This window comes from Catharus ustulatus, chromosome 16 (genome assembly GCF_009819885.2).
Source record: "Catharus ustulatus isolate bCatUst1 chromosome 16, bCatUst1.pri.v2, whole genome shotgun sequence".
In the NCBI taxonomy this organism is placed as follows: Eukaryota; Metazoa; Chordata; class Aves; order Passeriformes; family Turdidae; genus Catharus; species Catharus ustulatus.
This window is the reverse complement of record NC_046236.1, coordinates 12,899,285-12,914,574: the sequence shown is the minus strand read 5'-3', so window position 1 is coordinate 12,914,574 and position 15,290 is coordinate 12,899,285. Positions and strand designations below refer to the sequence as shown.

At 44.4% G+C, this 15,290-nt stretch overlaps 1 protein-coding gene across 4 annotated transcripts in view; it reads right to left on the bottom strand.

The window, feature by feature from the left end:
* Positions 1–15,290, bottom strand: part of SDK1 (sidekick cell adhesion molecule 1) — a 388,639-nt gene that overhangs the window by 43,257 nt on the left and 330,092 nt on the right. For all 4 annotated transcript variants that reach the window (XM_033074164.2, XM_033074168.2, XM_033074167.2 and 1 more), the window contains 5 exons: positions 14,188–14,291; positions 12,086–12,156; positions 7,391–7,526; positions 5,482–5,541; positions 3,434–3,535 (listed from right to left, as the gene is read on the bottom strand). In XM_033074164.2, the coding sequence (XP_032930055.1) occupies positions 3,434–3,535; positions 5,482–5,541; positions 7,391–7,526; positions 12,086–12,156; positions 14,188–14,291 (473 nt within the window). The remainder of the gene's footprint in view (positions 1–3,433; positions 3,536–5,481; positions 5,542–7,390; positions 7,527–12,085; positions 12,157–14,187; positions 14,292–15,290) is intronic.

Below are 15,290 nucleotides of genomic sequence, written 5' to 3'. Positions count from 1 at the left end.
AGCTGTGTTTCGGGCTGGGATGAATATCAGTAGCCAGCCTCTCGCTGAACACTCACTGCCTCCCCAATCAAAGGCAGCATCCCTGACAGCTGAACTGTTAAATGAATTAACAAGGCAAAAAGGGGGCTTGCCAGCGGGGCTGCAACTCCCTTCCTAATTTCTGCAAGTGGTGGCTTTCAATTTTTCTGTCATTTGTCAGGAGATGCACATGGTTCTCTAATGAGCAGGGCAGAGCTGCAGCCAGCTCTGAAAAGGCAGTGCTAGAGGATCTTGTGGGCCTTGGAGCAGAGGGATGCAGATGCTTGAGGCAGGTGGGGGAAGGACACGGGCTCTGCTCAGACTGAACAGGCAGCACATCCTTCCCAGCTGTGCTGAGCTCCAGGACTCCCAGCCCACTCTCCCATCTTGGGGAAGAACTGCTCTCCACACCAGTGAGTTTTGCCAATATCCAGGCAGAACTCAAAATGAAGCCTTTGATCTTATGAGCTGCTCGAAAAAGGAAAAGCATTGCCTCCATCTGTAGAATAAAATTAAAAACCCACCACCAAAAACCCCCAAAAGATCCAAACCATTGGCATCCAGCTCTCCTGTTCACCAGACAAGCTCGGCTACAGAGGCCTGTTACTCATGTCTGGCCCATTGTTCTCTCCCAGAATTTCCACCTGCCCATCAGTCAGAGGCAGGGAAGACCTGCTCAGGCTGCCCAAGGGAGGCTGGCTGGAGCACAGCCCAAGAACACTCCAGAGCTGAAGAGAAATTCCCCATTTGGGCATATATTGATCATTTAATTGACACAACTTGAAGAAGGTTGGTTTTAGTGGCATTTTCCCCCAAGCTTTTCAGGTGGTTCCATTACCTACTGGAAGTTTTACTGTAAAAATCCAGGTATGATCATAGGAAATTTTCAAATCTGACAGGGGAGAGCACAAGAGGGAAGGAAGGAATCACACACATTCCTCCTTGTGCATCACTGCAACCACCAGCAACATGAACACCCAACAGAAATGGGTATTCGGACTGAGCTGGCCTGAGCCCAGCCCATTTCCCCAAAGGCACAAAGGCTGTATATCCCTTTTTATGAGCCAGAGAGGAATGTTCTCCCCTGTCCCAGAATTACTGCAATGCTTAGGGCAGAACGAGGCCCCATTTAACAGCAGAGACAAAAACTACTGAGAGCTTCAGCCCAGGGACTGGCCACCTTCACTTTGTGCCCAGTGCCTGTGTCAGCACTTGTTTATTGGGAAGCTTTTCTCTGTTTTTAACCTGGATGCCCCATTGCTGGAGCTGACCCATTTTTTTCCAGCTTCCTGCTTAACTGTCTTTACTGTGGGTAAGAACATTGAGCAAACAATAACAGCAAAAACCTTGTATTTCCACAGCACACTTAAACTCAAAGGTGTCACAAATCAATTTAAAACTTAAATTGCAGTACCATCTCCAATCACTTTACTCACAGTATAAATCACAGCTAGTTCTGGAGGTGGAAGAGGCAGTTATATAACAAAGTGTAATAACTTCACACAACAAGAGTGAAAATCGGCAGGAAGATCCTACATTCATCATCTCTGCTGTGTGAACATGGATGGGCCCTTTCCAGAGGTAAATCCAGGAACTCTAAAACAACAGCCAAGTCACACACCACAACTTCAGACACACCAGTCCTGCCTGGGAAAGGATATTACAGAATCATGGAATGGTCTGAGCTGGAAAGGATCTTAAAGTTCATCAAATTCCAGCCTCCCTTCCTTCAGACACTCAGGGGTCCTGTAATTATCTCAGTGTCCTCTCAAGTCTCTCTCCTCCCATCACCTTATTCCCTGAGTTATGACAGGAAGATCTGGACTGTGGGATTAAAAAACAATATAACAGCATTTCCTTGTTTTCTCCAGCTGATTTCCCATGCTGTGTACATGTGTATAAGTGCATGTGCTGGCTCCATTTGCAGCAGGGAGATACTTAGCTCTGAAACAAAAATGTGTTTTGAAGCCAGATACAGTTGGCTCCACCTGGGACTTTCTTTGCTGCAGTTGCAGAACTAAGTTGGAGCAGCAGCAAACCAGAAAAAAATGTAAATATTGCCAGCTGTCTCTCCAGGACAACGCTGCTGTGATTAATTTATGATGTTTTCAAAGAAAGATGGTGAATGTAGCACCATATTTCAAATGAAAAGTTTAGGCAGAGTTTAAAAAAATGCGCAGTAGAGTCCTTTGCTTAATTTTGAGCAATAGAATGTTTAATGACTAATAATGAAATGAATTGGTGCTGGCTTTGCTGGCTCCTCCATCCCACAGCCCCAGACAGAGGAGCAAAGTGCAATCAGCTCCATTGCTGGGCCAAGCAGCAGAGGGTGGAGCTGCCTCCCCTTGTTCTGAGCTTCAAACGCTGCTGCTGCTGCTGCAGAAACTGAGACCAGAACTAAGGAGGATTCCAGGCAGCCTCTCTGCAGCTGGGATCACCACAAACACAGCCCCTGGCAGGGCTGCAGGAGGGCATCAGCTATTCCAGTCCTGCCCTTCCCAGCTGGAGTTTCAGAGGGGACAGACTGGCCAGGGGTTATCTGGGCTCTGACAAACCACCCGTGTCTCAAGGCATTCACAGAAGTGTCTGCTCAACCCTTCTGTCCTGATTTCCACCCCCAGCCTTCCAGTGGGGGGATTTTAAAATGATCCAAAAATTATTAAAATGATCAGGCAGCAGATCCAGAGTAAGCAAAGGCTTGAGCAGTGCCACTGAGCAGGGCTGGATGCAGTGACACGTTCCTGGGAGCACCCAACCCCTGCCTTGAACTCCAGCCTTGAACCAGACACCATCTCCTGGCCTCAAGAGCACAAAACCACAGCCAGGTGTGGTGCCAGGCAATGCCCATTGAACCAGACACCATCTCCTGGCCTCAAGAGCACAAAACCACAGCCAGGTGTGGTGCCAGGCAATGCCCATTGAACCAGACACCATCTCCTGGCCTCAAGGGCACAAAAACACAGCCAGGTGTGGTGCCAGGCAATCTCGACACAGAGGGTTATAAAATGAAAGAACCAGATTGCCAAGTCTCCCTTGTTTTGTAGTTTTGTTTCTTTTCCCTCGTGGCTTTCCTGTGCTCCACTTTTCACTTCTTTAACTTGAGTCAGATTTTTTCCCTCAAGCTAATTTGGTATGAACAGTCATTCTCCTGCAACTCCAAAAATATTTTCTCTTCTTTCTTTCAAAATGCCCTTTCTCCCTTCCTTCCTGCAGACCAACTGGTTTTTCAATGGCAAGAAACTGCCAGTGCCTATTCCAGGAGAGTGGGCAACAAAAAACTGTCAGCAATAATGACTGGGGAATTTTTCAAATAATCCCTTTTCTGGACAATTATTGAGCATTATCTGGAGAATACTACAACATGTAGGTACTAAAAAAAAAGAGAAAGAAATCAACTAATTTTCTTTTCACCTACCTGCTTCACCCACAAACACTTCCACTGGTGTGCTGGTAGGGCTCTCACCAATGATATTATATGCTGTCATTAGTACTTCATATCTCTTGTATTTCTTCAATTCTGAAAAAGTAAAATATTACATATTAATATTATATATTATGATTTATACTGTATTACAGCTATCTTTTGGACTACAACACCCCTTTATCTCCAGACTTGCCCCTCAGAAAATGTGGCAATAGAACTGTACAATAGTGCAATATGTACTTCAAGCCTTCCTGAATTCCCATATCATGACTGTATTTGCATCATTGTGAAAGATATTTGTGATGAAATGGCAGGATTTTCCAGTGTTTCCTCACAGTGTCACTCCAGTAAGAGGAATAACAACTTCTCTTGGAATACACCCATTTTTTATGGATAACTAACCAGAGGAACATCTCTAGGTCATCCTTAAGTACAGAAAATGGCAGGATTTGGCTTTGAATGTCAGCAGAAGGTCTCATTTTGATCTGCACTGGGAGGAAAGAGCCTGCCTAGCCTTTGCCTAATCCCTGAAATTTGGGAGAGCTGCAGGGGGGGAACTGGGGTCCCATCCCAGGCACTCCACAGGGATCTTCTCCTCCAACGTGACCCCAACCCAACCATCAACCACAGTGAGAAAGGAGAATTTGAAGGTTGGACTCCATTTGGCCAACAGGAAACAAATTTCTTTGCTGACACAGAGAAACTACTCTGACAGATGAGGCAGGAGAGTGAGAGAAGCATGAGAAAAATCTAAAAAACCCCAATTGTTTGTGGGTAATTAACAGATGCAACAAGGGTGGAGCAGAATCACGTCAACGTCATTAGGGGAGGCAGCGCCTCAGTAGTTCAGATTTTGCATTTTCAGGATGAAAGAATCAATCCCAACAGATATATTTATCATCTATAATACTTAACAGGGAAATTAGAGCAAGAGAGCAATCCATAATATAAATTGCCTTATTTAAATGAGCATTGAATTAAGACACGCATGGCCAGAGGTCCAAATTTCTCCCTTTGCCAATAATTTTCCCAGCTATCTATGAATCAGAGTCCCCCTAACTTGGGGACTGACAGTATGCCATTGGTTTGGTAAGGTTCAAAAAGCCTAATTAGGCAGGTTTGTCTAATTTCAGTGTCACAGAATTGTTTATAAGTGTTGTGCTCCAATATCTGACTGCGAGTTCAGCATCATTCCCCAGTCTTGGGCATACTGTAAATTATATCTGATACAGCCCCAATTTTTAAAATGTGATATCACTAAATTTGGATGGACTGCAAAAGATGGAGCAAGCAAATCAGAAATAACAGTGCTGAGTTCATAAACAAACAATAGTAAGATACACATGTATAGCACTGGGCAGCCTGCACAGGGAAACTTTATTTTCTGCCATGAGAAGTCACAGGGGAGATTTTAGTGTTAACTGGACGTGGAAGAAAATGGAACATGAGAGTTCATGCATGCAACTTGCAGTGGGGATCGGGCTTCAGTTTTTCCTTTTTTTTAGCCCATCACAATCTGTGACTCAAAAGCCTTGGGCAAAACCTATCTAGTGAACCATCATCACCACAAAGCAACTTGCCTTTTAACTCTGTCGAATTTTATTTTATTCATTTCCAATTGAAAACACCTCTGGAGATGCACATAAATTCATTGGGCCCTTTCTAAATTGGCCTCGAACTCCATGGAATGCCCGAGCATCGCAATGCTTGAATCATAGCACTAATGATGTGATACAGCTAAACTCAGATGGACTGCAAAATATGTAGCAAGTGAATCAAAATTCACTTAGCATCAGCAATACTGGGTTGTTGCAATCAGTAATGCTTTACCTTCCCAGCAGCCACGTTTTTACAACAGCTACCTACTTACATCATCGATGCAAGGGGAAGCAGAGGCTTAAAGAAAGAGAAGCTGGAGAAAGCCAGAGTCATTAATCTGTGTTGATTTCTGCTGGATCCATGGAGGAGAGCCACAGGAGTTTGCCTGTGGTATATTCTGAACCCTTACAAAGTCTCAACTGAAGGCAATGTGCACTTACGTGTTAATTCATACGTCGTTAATGCAGAGCTGCTGTTCACTGTCTTGAAGCTGCCTTGGGCTATTCAGGGTAAGCAAAGCAGAAAGCTTGTTACAGTGCAAGGAAATAGTTATTGCAAATGATGTACAGCAGAGACAGAGGCAAATGAGGCAGCACACCCATACACAGTTTAAGCTTTAGGAATATACCTTGAAGGGCAATAAAATCACATCACTCTCTCGTAACACATCGAGAGCATCTCGCCCACATGGGGCTGTTTCATTTCCTCCTCAAACAGAGGAACTCACAAATACACAACACAAAGATGTTCTGGCTTTTAGATTAAATAGAACAAATGAGTAAAAATGAAATGATTTCTAGGGGCGAAAGCTCTCAGTGGTACATTTACATTCTGATTTCTTGAGATGCAAAATTCAGAACTTGAAGAGCTGCAGAGTACTGAGTTGGGATGTGGACCACAAAGTGAACACTTACATCAGGGCAGGACCTGTTTCTTTAAGTGTGAATTTGATTTCCCACAGTTTCACTTAAAGAATTCAATATTCCTGCTGTGAGTGAATTGTAATAATATGCTAAGCTGTGCAAAACTGTGGGTCAGTGAGGAACAGAGGTGTTCTAAGGTGAGAATTATGAGGAGAAAGAGGGAAATTTATCTTGAAATACATTTGTCTCCACCCCTTGCTCTCTCTGTCGCTTGACTCCCTGGAGAGGTACAGCTCATTTTTTCTCCTCTACAGTGATTAGGAACATTGCTGCAGGGCCAGAAAAGAAGGGGGAAAAGACAAAACTAGTTGGTTTCACAGGCCCCTGTCTTGTGAGAGCATCCAAATTAATTATTTCATAATGTACACGCTCATGTTTGTGCCTGAGATTTCTGCATTCCTACACCTACAAGAGCTTTACACCTCTGTCCTGGTTCAAGCTGCTCAGTCTGAGAAGTCTCATTAGCTCTGACCATGTAAGTGAGGTCAGAGTTAGGTGCTCACTTTGTGTTTAAAGCATCCACTTATCCACACCCTCATTAAAATTCACTCTTGCTTTTGTAGAAATCACTTCTATGGCTTCAGGAAAGCCTGGCAGATGATGTGAGATATTAAAATAGTCTCACTGAACCCTATTCTGCTGCTCTTGGAGTATTATCTTATTCTGAATATTCCAGTGACATCAAAGAGGACAAAAGCTGGTCCCTCCATGAGCACATCTCATTGCTGGACCTTATTTCTCCAGCTGCTGAGTGTTCACATGTCTGCCTCACATCATCTTATTCTGCCTATTCTTCCCTCTGATTTCCTTTCTAGCATTTATTTAAAAAGCCTTTTCATTTTTTTTCTATTATTCCTCTCCCTCTCCACCTTCTTTCCATGTGAGCCACAAATCCAGTGACTAACATGGTAAGCAGGCACCTAAAAATTCTTGCTCATCTTTGCTATTTTCTTCTAAAGTATGGACAAGCACTTTGAAATTATAAAAATTCTATTTAAAAATTCTCCTCAGCTATTTTCCTCATACTGTAAAAAGAAAAACAAAACGTCAATTATAAAAACTATTGAAAAAAGAAACAGCAAGAAAGGAAAATGTTTCTGTGGAAAATGAAGTGGCTCTCATTTGAAGGCTGAACAACAAAGTGTACCAGGGTACTGATGAAGTGGAGGTAGTGGGAAGCAGGAAATCAGAGGGTAGGTGGGGGACAGCCCATCAATGTGCTGGCAGAGATCAGCACAGACCATTGCAGTGCTGATCACACTGAAACCATCTGCACTTTTCAGCATCTTCAGGCTGACTCTGTAAAACCTGAATTATTCCCAGCACACTTAAACCTACATTTCCATGGGGGAAGAGGGGGTGCAGTGCCTGCTGTAACAACAGATCACCCCTGTGGGATAGTTTAAGGCCCAAAGCACAGGCTTACGTGTGAGCTCTGCTCTCAGGGCTGAGGGGTTCTGGACGTTCCTGGACTCGGTGCCAGCGCCGGTGTCGTAATCCAGCTCGCGGTAGTAGATGCGGTATCCCAGCAGCAGCCCGTTCACACTCTCCACTCTGGGGGGCTGGAAAACATCCACAGACTCATGAGGCACCAGACATCCCTCACCAGGGGCAGTGGCTCTGTGCCCAGGTGAAAACAGACATTAATAATGCACAGGGTTGAAGGTGGCACAGTTTGAAAAGCACAAGTTAAAGGCAGCTGTGGCCATTGCAAAAGGCTCTTCACTGAAAAATCCACACAATGCACCAAGTTCCTTTCCTTCTTGGCCCACAGAAACCTGGGTGTGATGAAAAATATATTAAAAATATATATATATATATAAATATAAGCACTCCCTGGAAATGCAGGTTGTCTTCCACCAACACTGGAACAGCCAAACAGTGTTTCACTGCTTCCAAAAGGAAATACATTATTTTGCCACAGACAGAATTTCTTTCTTTTCCCTGGGGACTGATCACAGGACAGTCTTCATTTGGTATTATTTTACTGAAAGACTGATGAGCAAATAAAAATGGAAATAAAAAGGAATAATAAAAAGTGTTCTGGCTTTGATTAGGAAGACAAAACTAGGTCTAATAAAACCTCATACAGGCATTTAGAGAGAAGTTACAGTGTGATGGGCTCTGGTGTGGGCACAGAGGAAAACCAAGGGCTCCTCCATAACAGCTCACAGCAGTCTGGCACACACAGCCATGGGATGGTTCAAATATGAGATTTTTCCCTTCTGCATTATGTTGGAAGATGCTCAAAGACAAAACACCTCAGCAAGGCTTCTCAGCAGCCCCTCACATCCTCCTTCAGCTACAGAAAGACAGCTGGCACACTGAAAAGGAGATTTGTGTCTGGGTGGCTTGCTTAAGTAGAGACAAGCAAAGGGATTCCTCATGTTTTGGAAAAAAAATTACTTTCCTGAGTCTAATACAGGCTAAGAACTGAAGAGAAGAGATGCCTTGAGCCATTTATCTTTGAAAGATTCTTTAACTGAAATTTAAGGGGCTGAAAGTATAAATGAAAAGGATTTCAGTGATGATCTTACCTTTAATCCAGAAAGATCCCTACCAGCCCTGAGAATTTTACTAAGGAAAAGCACTGTGTAAAAATCACCTGCTGGTGTGAAACACTGTCACAATAGAAGGCAATACCCCTTGTAATCTTAATAAAGAAAGTAAGGATGTCTTGATAGAAAGGAGGGAGATCTTCGGTAATAACCTGGCATTCTGCTTCCAGAAATGACATGAATTTTCCATTACTCCATTACAATGGCAAGAGGAGGGAGAGGATCTGTCCTGTCTCAGTGCCAAGGACCTTGCTTTGAGTGAGAGCTGAGGGAACTAAGTAGAAAGACTGCACTTTATGGAAACCAAAAAAGAAAACTACATGAACCAGAGTCTAAGGAAAGTACTCAGCCACCAGGAAAAGGAGCAGAACCTACTCCAGCAAGAAGCTGCCTTCCTTTGCAGCTGTCCTGCACAGAGCCTGCTGGAAGAAACCCAAACCCTCCCGAGATTCCACTTGCTCTGCCTGGTTGGAGATCTCTCACTCATCATTTTGTGCTCATCATTGTGCTCCATCCTCTGGCAAAGCCCTGACCACCTTTCACTGTTATTTGGCATCTGCAGCAGAGGATGATTGAACAGTGATATCCAATGGCAGATGGACACAGGACTGTGAGGGACCTCCAGGACCATCAGGGCTGGAACTCCCCACTGCAGAACCCCACCTGCTGAAAGTTTCTTTCACAGACAGAACAACCTCACCAGAAATCCAGCTGATTCTTCAGCTTCCCATATTCCTGCTCCCAGCCTCACCACTCAGGCTGTTAGAAACCTTCATTTAATTTCTAATCTAAATAATTCATAGCCAGTTTCTAACCATTTGTTCCTGCGCTAACATTGCCTTTTGGGTTAAATTGTTCTTCTCCCTGTGGGGTGTTTACTCCTGTGATGTATTTTAGAAAGGGCAATCATATTCCCTCTACGACTGCATTTTACAAGGCAAATAAATCAAGCTCTCATACAACAGCCTCTGCTAGTGTCAGGCTGAGAGCCCCTTGTCCAAGGGACTAAGAAAACAGAACAAACAAAGTGCCAGGCTTCTCCAGGGCTGCCCCATGTCATTGCTGCTCATGGACCAGCTGAAACTGCGCAAGAAGAAGTGATGAGGTTACTGGAAATTATCAGTTCCTCTCTCTTGATTTTTCTTTTTTCTTTTACAATCTTCTGTTTTCTGTGTTACACTGAGGTTACTTTAGCCCTGATGTTGCCCTTGCAGAGAAGAGCTTCACAGCACAGCAGTGGCCTTGCCTACCTATGACTTTTCCTATTTTAATTACGAATAAACTTTTTTTAAATTTAGGGGGAAAAAAACAAGTGAAAGTGGGTGATCCTGCAGAACTTTAAAAGGAAAACCCTGCTGAAGCTGAGCAGGAGACTGTGACTCCCTGCTCTGCCATGTAACTGCCCAACAGGCAAGGTTTAACTTCTCCTTGTGGCCCAACACTGATCTTATGAGAGCAAGCATTGTTTTCTTATGCTACCATGTGATTCTCCATTTTTTCTATTCTTAAGATTTAGGACAGGAAAGCTCAGCAAATAAATAGTGTGTAAACTGTCTCTTTTTTTTTTTTTTTTTTTTTTTTTGCCATGGAAATGATTATTCTTTCCTGGAAAGGGTACTTTGCTAAAAGGTCAGGTCTTCCCCTTCCTGTCTGTCTTCCGTGGACAAAACTCTGCTTTTGATGTAATAGATTATTTAGGATTTTGTAGAAAGGCCTGGGGGATCTGCTGAAATAGGTAAAATGGTTATGAGTGGCAGCCCATAAGGTTGTACAGAAGTAAGAGAAACATTTTTGTGCTGTTTAAAGAGAAATAAATAAATAAAGATGGAAATGTAAGTTTGAATAATTGTTATCTCTAAGGTAGAAGCAGAACAGTACATGATCCTGATGTTAAGTGTAACATCCTCCAGAACATCTGAAATAACTCTGCATTATTGATACAACAGACCTCACTGGAAATTACTTATTTTCTTCCACCTTTAAATTTAAAAATAATGGACTGATTGGACCAAGCAGCTGAAAGCCCAGATAGTGCACTGAGAGTTTGTTTTGTGAATTATTAACACAGCTCAAAGTTAAAAATTTAGCTTTGCTTGGAAATCCACTCTCCCATTTAGCTTGACTGCTGTTTTCAGTTTACATTATTTCTTAGACACTGCTGTGAAACTTCCTCTTAATTGGAGGCTATTGTGGGACTTGAAGATTTTTGTTTATTTGAAAAATATAGTACGGTTGAATTACCAGGACCTATTAATATACATGTGGTAATGACATATAATCGCCCACAACTCCCTTGAGATGGCTCTGGCACAACAACCCCATTTCGCTTTCATGAAATGAAAAGCATCCAATTACCTAAACAACCACCTATTTCACATTAACTACACACCAGTAATCAGTCAGCTGGGGGAATGTTTATTTCTGTGGTCCATCGTGCCTCACATCCTCTTTGTCCTCTCTTTCTGCTTTTTTTCCCCCTTTGCTGGGGGCTCTTGTAGGTGGGGAGGAAGATTTGCATCTATCCATAATTCCTTTGGTGAAACTGCTCAACATGCCTCCAATTTGCTCAACAAGCTGTGAGCAATGCTGAGCTCAGGATTATCCTGTGTGAGCTGGGGCCAGGCACCCAGCAGCACAGCCAGGCAGATTTGAAAGTGCTGCTGCACAGCAATAAACACACCCTCATCCATATATTTTTCTTCCCAAAATGCAAGGAGTCCCATCTGTACTGTAAATGCATATGTACATTTTTCACTGTAATGCAATCTGTCCAAAGTCATCCTTATTACGTGTGGGGGGCATTGTCTGGGGAGCAGGGTGGGCACAGGCTTTGCAGGATGGGTTATGGAAAATGTGCAGTACCCCACTGGAGTCCCTCTATTAATGCTCACTCTGCAAAAAGAAACCTCAGGCACTGGATCACAAAATGCTCCTGCATCTCCCAGGAGGGCAGGATTGAGAGATAAAGGAAGGCAGAGGAAATGCCAATGTAAAATGCAGACTTGACACAAATACTTCCCATCCAACCCGGAGAGACTGCACAGAGCTCAAACTTCTCTCTGTTCTCTGAACAAACTCAGTGTTTCCCTCTCAAACAGTCAAGAGGATGTGTGGAGCTCCTCAGAGGTATGGATGGGATCTCAGGCACTGATTTCAGTGTGATCTCTGATCATTCCAGCAGCAGGAGGAGGCTGTGCATGATGTGAGCTTCTGATTACCTGATCTTACCAACACCACACTCCGTGGAATATTTTCCATGTAAAGATGCACATCCATGGTTATCAGTGAAAGAGCAGGAATCTGACAAGTAACAATCTTGGACATGGCTACAGACACTCCTTTACCTCCCAGTGGGGCGCAAAGTAAAACAACTGCCAGCAATCTCCGTTCATCACTGAAATTTATGCTAAATCAGGCAAATAAGGAAGTAGCTGCAGTCCTTCAATGTTAGTACAATACTTCCAGCTCAAGAAAATGTCCCTGGCAAGGTACCCTCAAATCCAACAAGTCAAAGCAGCCAAAATATGATTCACAGGAACATCAGAATTTTTCATTTTACCTACCTGCCACTGCACAAGGACAGAGGAAGTCGTGTGGGGAGTTACTAACACAGAGCTGGGTGGTTCATCTGGAACTAAACAGGAGAAAAAGGAAACAAAAGCAGTTACAGCAAGAAGGTGGAGAAGGGGCACCTTGCTTTCATTCATCAAGTTCTTTTTCTTCACTGCTGAAGGAAATCTCCCATCCCAGCTGCTGCATGGTGGGTCTCAAAAGCAGCTTGGTGGATGTGGATGTTGGAGCCCAGGGAGGAGCCAGGCACTCCTCCTACATCCCTTCCTCTCCCTGTGCCCTTGGCAGCTTGAGCAGAGTGAGAAAAGCTCAGGGTGTGAACCTGGAGGAAGCTGCAGCAGCCAGCTGCTCACACAGCACCAGATGCCCATCTGTAAGGAAGTTAAACCAGCTGTGGGCTGCCTCCAAAGGGTGAGAAAAATGCTCCCAGATTTTCCAGGAGATTTTTTATCACCTTTGGGGCAAGCCCACCTTGACTTCAGGAGTTTGTGTCACACATTATTTCAGTCAGGACAGCTTGATTTACCACAGGTTAACCCCTTCCTGTGCCCATGGTCTGTGGCACTGCCAGACACTCCAGCAGCTCAAACATGAAGCAAAGGCTTATCAGGAGCTCACAGCCCTCCACAGTGCAATGCTCAAGTGGCAGCACTGGGGTTGCTCAGCAGAATAAATGCTCAGTTTGTTGAGGAGGTGAGAAGCTTTCACAGTTTTTTCCCAGCTGTATTGTGAGGAGGCCAAGCACAACTCTGGATCCACTGTAGCTAAATTCAAAGAGAACTTAAAATGAAATTTTAAATTCCTCAACAGTGAGTCAGTGCTGCCTCATTAGCACCAGTTACAGCCTGCGCTGACCCTGCTGCTGCTGTGCAGGAAGGTGGAGAGCCAGGATGCCTTCAAGGGGCTGCTTAGCACATTAGTCAGGTATTGCATGGGTTCCTGCTTAACTTCCTATGCTCCTGAGCTCTGTCCTCTGCTCTTCTGATTTCAAGATCACATTCTCTGGCAAAATGGCCTCCTATTTTTATATCTCAGTGTCATTTCTAACTTGTCACTCCTTGCCCTATAGGAAATAATTCCGAGTACTATACATACATATATAAACATATAACCATAGAACCATAGGCTGGGAAAGACCTCTAAGACCATTCAGCCCAACCATTGAGTCAGCACTTCCAAGCCCCCTGCTAACTCATGTCCCCAAGTGCCACATGTACATGACTTTTAAATCCCTCCAGGGATGGGGACTCCACCACTGCCCTGGGCAGCCTTTGCCAGTGCTTGAGAAACTCTGCAGTGAAGGATTTTTTCCCTAATATTTAATCCAAACTTCCCCTGATACAACCAGGCCATTTCCTTATGTCCTACCACTTGTTACTTGGGAGAAGAGATTGATCCCCACCTCACAGCACCCACATATATATATTTATCCATGTAAGTATCCCAGGATTACCCAATTTCCCAGATAAAAGCACATACTGATGCTTTTCCTGCTTTGCAGAGTTCTTTCCTGCATTCAAGACATCAGAGCTACTTCTGCATTCAGGCATCGACTTCATACAATCAAGGAATTAGAAGCTGATCTCTAAGGCTAAAAATAAAAGCCTTGTCAATGTCATTCACAGTTTATTAGTCCTGATCTGCAGGATTAAATGCTCATGTTTCCAGGAGCTTCATACTCTTTCTTACTTATACCTCAGCAATTTTGCCATTCTGCAGGCTGACGTGGATTGTGAGGGGAAAACAATTGAAGAAACTTCTTCAAATGTATGCAGGGCTCTACATTTATTTTTAATGCTCTCTTGTAAATTATTCAATTTCTGCAAAGATAATGGTTAGTGCAGAGTTTGGAAGCCAATCAAACGAAGTTTAAATCCATTTTGAGACTCCTGAAAGTATGATTCATTATCAGAGGGCACAGCAGGACATTTAAGGCTGCCTGTTAATTCAGCCATACCTCATTGCTACCTGTGTCAACTTCCTGAGGACAGAACTGCTTTGGCTGCTGGTTTTCACTCCAGCCTCCATGGAGAACACCCTGCAGTGGCTGCAGGAGCCCTGGGGAGCCCCCAGTGTGCCTCTCCCCCTCCCTTACCATCCTGCAGGGTCGTCACCGCCTCTGTCTCCGCGCTGAAGTCGCTGTCCCCGATGTCGTTGGTGGCCTTCACTCGCAGTTTGTAAGAGGTGAACGGGTTCAAGCTGTGGAATGGGGAAAACAAAGCTGAGGGATGGAATCTCCCTCCCTCCCTCATCACAACCTGCCTCCACAGGGAACCTGCCCACTGCCCGAGTCACTGAGAGTTTGTCTCCTCTCCCCATCGCCTCTCCTCTGCAGCCTCCCCCAGATTCCAGGTGTTCCCAGCCCTGCTGCCATCAGCAGCATGTCCCCTCATGTCCCCTGCCCTGGGCTCCCAGAAACACTCACTCAAATATATATATATTTGTCACTGGATTTGGCATGAGAAAATAGACCTGAGGCTGCAGCTCATGGAGCAGCCCACGACTGGGGCTCGCTATCTGAGTTCTGCATGGCTGTGCAGAGCCTGGCTTCAAGGTGCTTGGCTGAGATATCCTCCAGAGCCATCTGGGCCAGCCCACCCTGTGAGCATGGATGGGAAGGAGGCAGGGGACATGCCCAGGATCAGCCAGTGCCCAGCAGGATCTGGAATTCAGAGTGCCAGCTCCTGACTAATCCCCTACACCACACCACTTGATCAGTGCATTTCGCTCCTGCTGAATCCCAAATTAATGCCATTACTTGGATTATTTAATAAAGACAGCAACAACAGGGTCCCTGCAGCTCTTTTATCTACGTGGGGCTTTAAGATATGCAAAGAGTGATTTCCAGCTGACATAACCTTGCAGAGATGATTCTGTCTTGGCTTGGCAGGGGAGGTGAAGGGGAGGTTGCCTTTGGAGTCACAGCAGAGGTTTGAAATGCAGAGCTGTGACTTACAGGGGATTTCACTAATTAATTGGTAGTGCCTAACCATCCACTGGCAGATGTAACACTGACTACAAACCCAAGTTACTTGTAAGGAATGATTAAACATCAAGGATAATGCATTCTGATGGACAGCACTCTCACAGCCACGACTCTTCTGGACTTCCACAGGAAAGTGCTTTTAGCAAGGGGGAGAAGAAATCTCTTTCAGCAGTGCCACCCTACCAGGACAGAATTACTTACCTACAGTAACT